Source organism: Podarcis raffonei, chromosome 7 (genome assembly GCF_027172205.1).
Source record: "Podarcis raffonei isolate rPodRaf1 chromosome 7, rPodRaf1.pri, whole genome shotgun sequence".
Lineage (NCBI taxonomy): Eukaryota > Metazoa > Chordata > Lepidosauria > Squamata > Lacertidae > Podarcis > Podarcis raffonei.
In genome coordinates, this window is record NC_070608.1 from 11,703,685 (window position 1) to 11,715,822 (window position 12,138).

General features: G+C 45.1%; 1 protein-coding gene across 2 annotated transcripts in view; it reads left to right on the forward strand.

The window, feature by feature from the left end:
• ADCY8 (adenylate cyclase 8) overlaps positions 1–12,138 on the forward strand; it is a 124,351-nt gene that overhangs the window by 83,223 nt on the left and 28,990 nt on the right. Inside the window, exons 8-9 of one of the 2 annotated variants that reach the window (XM_053395289.1) lie at positions 958–1,155; positions 10,530–10,630. In XM_053395289.1, coding sequence (XP_053251264.1) covers positions 958–1,155; positions 10,530–10,630 — 299 coding nt within the window. The remainder of the gene's footprint in view (positions 1–957; positions 1,156–10,529; positions 10,631–12,138) is intronic. The other variant, XM_053395290.1, reaches the window with a different exon arrangement.

Genomic DNA, 12,138 nt, shown 5'->3' on the forward strand with positions numbered 1-12,138 from the left:
AAATCCCCAAACCAGAGTGCCTTGCTGTGAATGCAGCCCTGTGAAGGAAGTAATGTTTGAGTGGCTGGGACCACACAGCTTCCCAGAAAATATTATTGTACATGGGGGAGGAGAAACTCAGGTCCCTGTGTACAAGCAAATCCCCACTGGGCAGCCATGCAATCTTGCTGTTTTATACACTTCCCATTCCATATGTCTGTAGCCACAATAGCAATCCATGGGGAGACTTCAGCACAAGGGTCACCAACCTGGTGCACCTGGGTGCAGTGGTGCCCATGAGGTTCTCCACTGTTGCCCATGAAGCACCTGAGCCCTTTCCCACATCCTCCATGATCATGAGATGGTCTGAGGGTTGTCACCTTACCTTGTTCTCCCTTGATCCAGGTTCAATCCCCAGCATATTCAGGCAAGGCTGGGAAAAGACTGCTTTCTGAAATGCTGGAGAGCTGCTGTTAGTGCAGACAACACCAAGCTAGATGTTGTCTTATTCCAAAAGGAATAAGAACATAGGTAGCTTCCTTATACCGGGTCAGACCATATATTCCATGCAGCACATGATCTTTCCCCACTCCTCTGCTTTGGAAATTGTTTTGATGGGTTTAACTTGTTACTGGATGATGTGCAGTTTTATTCCTTCAAAAATTATTAACAGCAATTCATAATAATAATAATAATAATAATAATAATAATAAATGGACAGATGACGGATGGACAAATGGAATTGCCAGCTTCAAAACCCATTGAAAACATGTCATCAAAGCAGTTCTGCCTATTTTACTTGTGTGGATTTTGTGGTTCGGACCTTTACATTTAAAACTTTGCGGGGTGAATGAATTGCATGGGATGCTGTCATTAAAAAAAGAGAAGCAGCAAAAAATAAAAAAATAAAATAAAGATTGCATTTTTAATCCAAAGGGGACTAGCAAGTTTATTCTTTTTGCATGTGCTTTCCCCTAGACTCTGGCTGCCCTAACAAGAAATTCAATAAATCTGCTTCCAAACCATCTTGCACAAGCTTTGCATGTCCAGTCTGGGCCCGAGGAAATTAACAAGCGAATAGAGCACACCATCGACTTGCGGAGTGGCGATAAATTGCGAAGAGAGCATATCAAGCCTTTCTCCCTGATGTTTAAAGACTCTAGCCTGGAGCATAAGGTAGCTGGGTCTTGATAGATGCTTTTCTCTTTTCTTTTTTTGCCAGCTCAAAACTGTCTTGGAATTAGTGAATAAGATGACATTGCTTTGGGTTTTCTTTTCTGATTTTTCTCTCTCCCTGCCCTCTCCCCCAGACTGATCTGAGAGCCATTCAAAAGCACTGCAGTTCTTGTAGTTGCATAAGTGTGATGACTCAGTTTAAGAGCCAGGAAACCCCCTCTGGAAGAAGTGACTAAGCTTTGCAAGACAACCAAAGCACTGTGATATAAAAAAAGGGGGGAGGAGGGACAAAGATTGGCTTAAACAAACCAACCAACAAACAAATCTCTGCTTTTCTGCTCTGAAGTCGGGAGACACCTTTATTGTAAAAATGTGCTAAGGGGTTTTGTGACAGCTGGCTGCCTAGGAATGTTCACCAACAGTCAATGGGCCATAACCATATATTTACCACAAATGAGGGACACGGGTGGCGCTGTGGGTTAAACCACGGAGCCTAGGACTTGCCGATCAGAAGGTCGGTGGTTCGAATCCCTGCGACGGGGTGAGCTCCCGTTGCTCGGTCCCAGCTCCTGCCAACCCAGCAGTTCAAAAGCACGTCAAAGTGCAAGTAGATAAATAGGTACCACTCTGGCGGGAAGGTAAACGGCATTTCCGTGTGCTGCTCTGGTTCGCCAGAAGCAGCTTAGTCATGCTGGCCACATGACCCGGAAGCTGTACGCCCGCTCCCTCAGCCAATAAAGCGAGATGAGCGCCGCAACCCCAGAGTTGGTCATGACTGGACCTAATGGTCAGGGGTCCCTTTACCTTTACTTACGAAACTGTAGTCTGGTGGCCATTTTTAAAGGGTGGAGAGAGGATTCAGAACCCTCTTTTGGAAGGGGTGAGCAGGAGCATAAAAGCAAAGAGCCATTGCAAATAAGCCACTTGAGAATTATTTCAGATATTAATATTGTGCAGCTTAAAGCAACAGGATGCATAAAAACAGACTCCTTTTGGGAATAAAACATTGTCAAGGCCCATAATTTTGATTAAAGCTTTACTTGTAGAGCTTTCTTCAAAACAGGACGAAGTAAATGGTACATGCAAAATATGCATAAGATCATGTACAAGTCCAGCACAGGCTCAGCTTCTTATAAAATATGAAATACTCCCAGCAGATGTAAAATCAGAGGTCTGTCTCTCCCTACTGCTTCCATTTTGACTGGAGTTGTATTCACTCACTGGGGATGGTCATTTACACATCCTGACTTCCACAGACCCAAGGAAGGAAGATTCAACCACCACCCTTCCAAGGTCGCAAATTTGCAATTCAATAGCCTCCCATATGATCTGAGGTTAAACACTCACATGTTAGCTAGTAGAAAACAACAACAGTTAATTATCAACCCATCAAGGAGTTCAGAGACCACTTAGTATAATCCAGTGGAGTTTTCCCATGTTCAGTAATTCACATTTAGGCATTCCCCATTTCAGCGTCAATTAATCAATTATACTCAACAAGTATATGATTTAAAGCTGGGAAATGAAAGGCCCTCCTTACTTGGTGCTAAACAGCTCCTGATTTGGGGAAGTGCCCTGATGATTTGGGAAAGGGCTGTGATTCAGTGGTTAGAGCACATGCTTTACATGCAAAAAAGGTCTCTGGCTTCTCTAGGTAAGGCCTGAATCCTTGGAGAGCCACGTCCAGTCAGTGTGGGCAATACTGAACTAGATGGACCAATCGTATGACTGGGTATAAGGCAGTTCTCTATGTTCTTAATGCCCCCTCTGAGCCATTAGCCCAAAGTCTTTATGTTAGGGTCCTAAGTGCTGAGTAAATCACTACAGTCTGTTAAATACATTTTCCCCCCAGTGGGCGTTCCCAGCTGAGTAAATGAGTCTTTACCACACATGTCCATTTATTAGGGTTTTGGGTAGGGTTTAAATGTTGTTTTAAATGTATCTGTTGGGTTTGTATTTTTAACAATTTGTAATACAGCGGTACCTTGGTTTAAGAACAGCCCTGTTTATGAACTATTCGGTTTACAAACTCCACAAAACCGGAAGTAGTGTCCCGGTTTGCAAACTTTACCTCGGTCTAAGAACGGAAGCCAAACAGTGGAAGGGCACCGGCGGCGGGAGGCCTCATTAGGGAAAGCACACCTCGGTTTCAGAACGGTTTCAGTTTAAGAACAAACTTCCGGAATGGATTAAGTTCGTAAACCGAGGTACCACTGTACTTGTATGTGCGAATCTCCTTGAGGCGGTGGTTTAGAAGGTGATGAATAAATCAACTGTAATGGTGATAATAATAAAAGGGCAATGCAGATTGAGTGTGACAGCCTATGACACAAATTACAGAATTTTAATTGTTAGATGAAGATTTTGTGGAGTGGTTGTTTTTGCACTGCACCTTTCAGAATCTTGTCTATATGCCAATAAAAGTTTGAGATTGAAATGACAGGCCAGTCTGGATGGGTCAAAACCCTAGCTCTAGGAATGGGAGGAACTATGTCATCGAGGTCAGGAGAATGAGGGGAAATTGATTTTATCCAAGGAAGTGACTCAATTCCAAGAGTTTAATAAGGAGTCCAAAATTACAGGCAGGCTAGACTTGAGAAAGATATTTGAAACAGGATTATAATATATATTTCTCTATTTTATTGTAAACTTCTTCTCATTAATGAATTGTTGTTCCAGTCCTCTGCCTCCCATCACTCCTTCCCATGATTGGTATATAGAACGGTGCCCTTGTGTACGATGTTGGGTCTATTTGGGTGATGGACTCAAGGGCATCCTGATCAAATTTGCAGATGACACCAAACTGGGAGGGGTGGCTAACACCCCAGAGGACAGGATCACACTTCAAAACGACCTTGACAGATTAGAGAACTGGGCCAAAACAAACAAGATGAATTTTAACAGGGAGAAATGTAAAGTATTGCACTTGGGCAAAAAAAAAAGAGAGGCACAAATACAAGATGGGTGACACCTGGCTTGAGAGCAGTACATGTGAAAAGGATCTAGGAGTCTTGGTTGACCACAAACTTGACATGAGCCAACAGTGTGACGCGGCAGCTAAAAAAGCCAATGCAATTCTGGGCTGCATCAATAGGAGTATAGCATCTAGATCAAGGGAAGTAATAGTGCCACTGTATTCTGCTCTGGTCAGACTTCACCTGGAGTACTGTGTCCAGTTCTGGGCACCACAGTTCAAGAAGGACACTGACAAACTGGAATGTGTCCAGAGGAGGGCAACCAAAATGGTCAAAGGTGTGGAAACGATGCCTTATGAGGAACGGCTAAGGGAGCTGGGCATGTTTAGCCTGGAGAAGAGGAGGTTAAGGGGTGATATGATAGCCATGTTCAAATATATAAAAGGATGTCACATAGAGGAGGGAGAAAGGTTGTTTTCTGCTGCTCCAGAGAAGCGGACACGGAGTAATGGATCCAAACTACAAGAAAGAAGATTCCACCTAAACATTAGGAAGAACTTCCTGACAGTAAGAGCTGTTCGACAGTGGAATTTGCTGCCAAGGAGTGTGGTGGAGTCTCCTTCTTTGGAGGTCTTTAAGCAGAGGCTTGACAACCATATGTCAGGAGTGCTCTGATGGTGTTTCCTGCTTGGCAGGGGGTTGGACTCGATGGCCCTTGTGGTCTCTTCCAACTCTATGATTCTATGATTCTATTTTGCTGGCAGATTATTAGAATCCCAAGCTAGGAGCAATGGGGATAGGGTGATATCCAACAATCGTCATACGTGGACTCAGGCCTGTTTATTTCAGTGGGTAGGGCTTAGTTTGAATGTGGTGCTTCCGTGACTGTATGCTGAGCCTAGGAGTTTGCTTTTTAGTAGCGGAACTGGATGAAGCTCACAATGCTTTCACACCAGAGCATCTTTCTCCAGGCCTTGCTCCAAACATGAATGCCTCCTAGCATGAGAAGCAATACACCTTTAATTTAAGGCTTATGAGACTGATGAGACTCATAGAGTTGCATCTCCCCCATCGCTTGTCCAAGCATCTTCCACAGCTCCCATTGGCTTCGGTGGAGGTTTCCAAGACGCGTTCCTTGTCGGAAGGCGTCTCACTCTCCACGGTCGGAAGTGCCCCCTGCCCACTTAATCCCATTATTTTCCGAAATACTGGAAACAAGCTGAATAGGGAAAGCAACCTTGAAGAAAATCAAATAATGGCGCTTTCTTTTCTTCTTCTTTTCGGGAAATGGATAATAACCGCAGAACTGCAAACATGTCCGCTCATCTAATTTCTCCGCTTCCTTGTATGACTGCAATTCAATTTGCAATGGCCAGATCATAATGATGATACTTTTTTCTTTTCTTTTTTAAGAAGAAGGACAGACCGTAAATAGCAATTGAAAGCTTAGCTGGGTTAAATGTCTATAATAGAAGCGCTTTCTTGGGAGCCAAGTTATTTTGGCATCAGTCCAGTACTTGCCCATCAGAAAGGATAAGACTTCAAACCACTTAATGCTGAACCACGTTGTAAACTGGCTGCATTAAGCTTTCATTGCCTGACAATGCTATTTTTTCCTGGGGGTGGGGAGTGCCTGTCCTAAGGTCACCAGCTTCCCCCCCCCCTAGCTTCTGTATCTAAACAGGAGTCTGCTGGTACATAAAAAATGCAGTTTTCTCTGGCACACCATATGTTTAAAGCACATCCAATGCACATGACTTTTCCCCCAAAGAAACCTGGGAACTGTAGTTTATTAAGGAAGCTGGGAATTGAACCCCCGTAAGGAAGAAAACTGCAGTTCCCAGGATTCTTCAGGGCAGGGGAAAGTCATGTTTTTTATATGTGCGCTGGATGTGCTTTAAATATAGGATTAGGATCTGTCCAAAGAGCTAAATGGTGGGGGAACCATCTCCTAGTCAATTTATATGCACCACAGCCAGGAAAAAAATGTTGCCCTAGCTCTGGGGGTGGGGATATTGTGTCCCTCTAGAGCAGCCTTTCTCAACCTGTGGGTCCCCAGATGTTGTTGAACTACAACTCCCATCACCCCTAGCTAGCAAGGCCAGAGCTCAGGGATGATGGGAGTTGTAGTCCAACAACATCTGGGGACCCACAGGTTGAGAACCACTGCTCTAGAGGTTGTTGGACAACAGTTCCCATGATTCCTGGTTATTCACCATAGCCTGCACAACCATTGTTCAGAGAGGATGGGAGCTGGCTTCTCCCTTCACTCTCAGACTAGGTAAAGGTAAAGGTAAAGGGACCCCCGACCATTAGGTCCAGTCATGGCCGACTCTGGGGTTGCAGCACTCATCTCGCTTTATTGGCTGAGGGAGCGGGCGTACAGCTTCCGAGTCATGTGGTCAGCATGACTAAGCCGCTTCTGGCAAACCAGAGCAGTGCACAGAAACGCCATTTACCTTCCCGCCAGAGCAGTACCTATTTAACTGCTTGCACTTTGACGTGCTTTTGAACTGCTAGGTTGACAGGAGCAGGGACCGAGCAACGAGAGCTCACCCCATTGTGGGGATTAGAACCGCCAACCTTTTGATCGGCAAGCCCTAGGCTCTGTGGTTTAACCCACAGCGCCACCCGCGTCCCAGTGTATTACAGTGCAGCAAAACAATTGCTATTAAAATTATGTCTGGCCCTCCAAAGGTCGACATAAGGTTTCCACTCAGCCATAAGATTAGATTTCTGTCTAATCTTATGGCTGTCCCTTCATGTACTGGCTCTAGTTAGTTGGCTGAACTTTACTATTTGACAGACTTCTCATTTCCTTACACCTTGGGATCCTAGAGATTTTCCCGTTCCAGCATAGCAGCTGCCAATAAAACAGAGGTCATCATTCAGTGTGTTTGGGGTATGTTAACACGATTAATTTCCCAACAGCGATGGGTTTTTGTTGTTGTTTTGTTGTTGTCCTAATAATCATTCATAAACAACCATCTTCTGAATATTTATAGATTCTATATCTATTGTCTTTATGTACTACCTTCCTGTGAAGGTACCCAAGGCAGTTTGCAATTTAAACACTGCGTAGGATTATGATGTGCCAGAGATTTTATTGTAGAATTATGAATGATGTACAGATAGTAGGTGCAGATATCACCCATCCATCTCTCAGAACATTTAGAGTGTTGCGTCGGGTACCCACGTATCCTACTGGGAACAATTGTTTCTCGAAAGCATCCTCTATTTGAAGGTCCATAACTATTTTATAGATAAAGAACACAAAGCGGGAGAGTTGCCCATCAATAGCATGTGGAAGATGGAGTGAATAGAGACGCTCATCACTTGGGTGTAGCCTTCCCCACTTGGTGAATGGGTTGTATCCATCACTAGCAAGGATTTCTGCTTGCCCAACAGAATTCTCACCCTCTCCTCACCCCACCCCTAAATCTGTTCTGGGGGTTCCCTCCAGCCCTCCAGAGCAGATTGGGGGAAGGAACAGAGTGCAGAAGAGGAGGGGAAATCCCATTGCACTGATGGGGCGTGCAAGTTGCATACCACTCATTGTACTTCTATTTAACTTATGCTAATTATTTCAAAATGTTATGCAAATCCGCCTCCTCCTTTGTACCCTTTTTTGATGTTGATGAAAGTGGTGTATCACAACTGTAGGGTCATCTGGTGCAACTTATTGCCAGTAGGTTTAGGACAGATGAAAAGAAGCATTGCACATAACACATGGTTAATGTATTGAATTCATTGCCACAAGGCATGGAAATTACCAGTCGTTGAGATGCCTTGGGCAGGAGGAGGACCTTTGGACAGGTTCATGATGGTTTGGTCACCACGATAGTTAGACAAAAGCTTCACATTCATAAGTGGCATCATACTGAAAGCCAGTTGACAAGCGCAAGAGGTATTTAGAAGCATAGAAAGGTCAAACCATTGGTCCATGTAGCTTAGTGTTGCCTACCGCACTGACTAGCAGTGGCTCTCCAGGGTTTTAGACTGCAGATATTCCTAGCCCAACCTGGATATGCCAGGAATGGAACCTGCAGAGCTTCTGCGTGCAAAGCCAATGTTTTACCACTGAGCTAACAATCCTTCTTCTGTTCATGCCCTGACTTGAGATTTAATGACAGTTCTGTTCTGGTTTTGAAGGGTGTTTCTGATATGGATCTGTGTTTTCCATCTTTTCCATGTTTTCTAGATATTGTATATCACCTAGATAGTTTTGATAAGTACCGTAAATAATTCAACAGTGAGTTGAATCCAGAGTAATCTAGGTCCCCTAGAAATCAATGTAAGAAGCTGGTCTCAAGTCATGCATTATTTGTACCTATAGCCCTATAAACACAATCATTTAGAGGGATTATATTGAGGCGCAAGGAAGGGAGAGTGTACATGAATGTGCGCATTCTGACCCCTCATCCCCACACCCTCCGTATACTCAAAAGTACTGCAGGGTAAGATTCTGCACTTGTGGAGGCTCCTAGATGTTTTGGAACCTCTGTAGACCATCCCTGATGAACACAGAGAAGGTGGCAGGGATGAGGGGTGGAGATACCACGATTTAACTTGCACAGATGAGCGTCTGAAGAGGATTCATATCTGGATCCAAACCAATGTTGGAAACAGAAATTTTAACATAGGTGTACTCCAGTCCAATCCAGTAGGACCAGAACCTGTCCAAGCCTCAGCCCTGAGGCTGAGGAGCAAATAACACACCTAGTACACAACACCAACCCAGCTGTTCCTGCTTCCAGGCCTGGGCTGTCTTTCTGAAAAGGCCTTAGAGTTCTACATGCTTACCTCCCCCATGGCCCAAGTTTGAGAGATGGGTGGAGCTGTCCACCTGTCAGTCGCTGGATATCACAATGACATCAAGTGACCCACTTTCGTCCGTGCACATGATCAGTTGATCTTTGGGGCTCGCAAAGTGTCGAAGATGCAAGCCCCGGCAATCAACTGATCATAGAATGGTCGAGTTGGAAGCGACCACAAGAGTCATCTCGTTTGACTCCCTGCAATGCAGGAATCTCAGCTAAGCCAACCATGACAGATGGCCATCCATCCTCTGCTTCAAAACCTCCAAGGAAGCAGAGTCCACAACCTCCCGAGGGCTTGCATAGTTCCACCTGTGGCACTTTGTCACAGCTATCAGCTGTTTGTCAACCCCCTTTGGCCTCAGGTGTGGGGCAGGTGGGTCTCGCTCAACCAAAACAGCCTGGTAGGATGCCTGGCAGGCCTAATTCAGCTCACGGCTGAATAGTTAAAAAACTATTTTTCCAAGACTGGGTCCAGCTGGGATAGTTTGACCCAACATGAAATGTAAGTTATAGAAGTCCAGAGCAGAGGACTTCCAGATCAGTCACAGCTGGCGTCAGGTCGTGAGCTTGCCTAGTGTTCAAGTCAGGCAGCTCGATCATAGAAAAGAGTACCAGTACTGGATTTATGTATAATATCTTAGGTCCCCACTCTCCTGGGGCCCCCCACAAAATTTAAAGGAAAAAACCTGGATGTACATTTCCAAAATATAAGATAAAAAGCAAATAAAATAAAACCTACATACAGCAACAGTGTTTTGTGTTGTGTAGGCTCCTATGATGTAAGTAATGGGCCACACCTGCTAGCCTGCTCCCTAAAATATCACTGGTTTGCTCATTTTTATATATAGGGTGCCTACATTCTGCATGTGCAAATGGCTTTAGATATCTATTAAATCCATAAATTACCATATGGTATATATTCAACACACAAAAAACAGCGACGATTTGTTGTTGACAAAGGACAGCTGGACATATAAAGGGCCCCATTACCTTCAGTAGCTTAGGGCCTCATCAAACCTAAATCCAGACCTGATATGCCCCCTTTACCTGTTGGAGTGAATCACCTCTAGCGCTCTAGCACTACCTATCTTCCGAAAGAACATGCTTTACATGCAGAAGGTTCAATCCTGAGCTCCCTGGATTCCAGTGAGCGGCGCTGCATCACGTAAGCTCAAACACATACAGCCCTCTGCTCTCTAGATATCTCACAAAACGGAGCCCTTCCTTGCTGCTCATTTTGCGTTCAATCCCTCAACCCCAGCCTTTTGGCTGTAGAATCTTACTTCGGCTTAAGTGGCAGAAGTTGTTGCCTTTTCAAAAAACATCTTTAATGTGACTCGTTATATGAAAAGAAAAAAGCAGGCGAGGAAAAGTTCGTTGCAAGATGGAGTGGTCGGCTTTTGCTTCCCTGGTGAGGGTGATTTACAATCTCCTCCACTGCATATTTCTTCTGAGGGGATTTTTCTATATATATAACTCCTATTTTTTAAAAAAATCTCACCCTAGGAAGCTAATTAATTTACCGGATCGCCTTGCTAATTTCCCAGAAGCCTCGCAAAGCTGTCTTGCTCTCTTCGCGGAGCTGTCAAAGCAGACTAAAGTTATTTCTTTCCCCTCTGTGTTCCCTTTTCTATTTCAGTATTCCCAAATGAGGGACGAAGTGTTCAAGTCGAATTTGGTGTGTGCGTTCATGGTCCTCGTCTTTATCACGGCGATCCAAAGCTTGCTTCCTTCTTCGAGGTAAAGGCAGAAACTTCTCTTGAATGGTATTGCAGGCAGCCGTCTGAATAGTTTCAGGCCTCATATTGCACAGTACATTTGAAGGAGCATCTTTCCATTTTAAACAGTCATGGCTTCCCCAAAGCATCCTGGGAAATGTAATTTGCTTTGGACTTTGGTTGGTTGCCCGTCTTGAGTCGGGGACCGGGTAGGAATTATTTCCATTTGGCAAATTGGCACAGGCCACTTGGCTTTTGTGGGTGGGAAACAAACAAACAAACAAAACCAGTTTATTAAAATATGGGTTAAAATACATTTTAAAATGCAGCCTCATTTTAATAGTAGCCCATAAATCAAAACCATAAGGGGAGGGAAACATAAGGGTCAGACTGAGTCCAAACCAAAGGCCAGGCGGAACAGCTCTGTCTTGCAGACACTGCGGAAAGATATCAAGTCCCGCACCAATTGAGAACCACTATCCTAAACCAGTTCCTCCAAATACCAGTTGCTGGAAATCAGAGGTGGCCAGAGTACAGTTATGCTCGTGTCTAGCTTCCAGGTTTCCCCAGTCATCTGGTTGGCCTCTGTGAGGATACTGGGCCAGATGGGTCATTGGCCTGATCCAGCAAACTCTCCTTAAATTCTTATTCCCGCCAAGCTATTTTCCTCTGCCCTCCACCCTCTTCCCTATCCCTCTTCCAGCTTTTGCCTCACGTGCTCCCTTGAACTCCCTGCTCCCACATATCCCAAAATTGTGTCCTCCAAGCACTCTTCTTCTCCTTCTCAACATCTTTCTGTGCCCCCTCGCCCAGCTTGTCTGGAGTTTTGGGTTGGGCTGCCATCAGTATGCTGATGACACCCAACTCTATCTGTTGATGGATAGCCATCCTGACTCGGCCCCAGACACACTGATCAGATGTTTGGAAGCTGGGGCTGGATGGTTACATGGGAGCCGGTTGAAGTTAAATCCTTCAAAGACAGAGGTCCTCTGGCTGGGTTGGGATGATATGGGATTGGGGGGGGGGCGCAACTCCCATCTCTTGCGGGGGCGCAATTAGTGCCAGCAGCGTCCGTTAAGAGTTTGGGTGTAATCTTTGACACCTTCCTTTCCATGGAGGTGCAGATTGCAGTTATAACAAAGGCGGCATTTTTTCATCTCCACCAAGCTAAGCAGTTGGCTCCTTATCTCTCTCGCCCTGACCTAGCCACTGTGATCCACGTGACGGTCACCTCCAGACTGGATTATTGTAACTCACTCTACGTGGGGCTGCCCTTGAGACTGAACCAGAAACTCCAGTGGGTGCAGAATGCCGCAGCAAGACTCCTTACAGGGTCCTTGCCGTGGGATCACATTCACCCGGTGCTATACCAGATGCACTGGCTCCCGGTGGAGTACAGGATCAGGTTTAAGGTGCTGGTTTTAACCTTCAAAGCCCTATACGGCCTAGGACCCTCGTACCTATGGGACCAACTCTCCTGGTATGTCCCACGGAGGACCTTACAGTCTTCAAACAAAAACACCTTGGAGG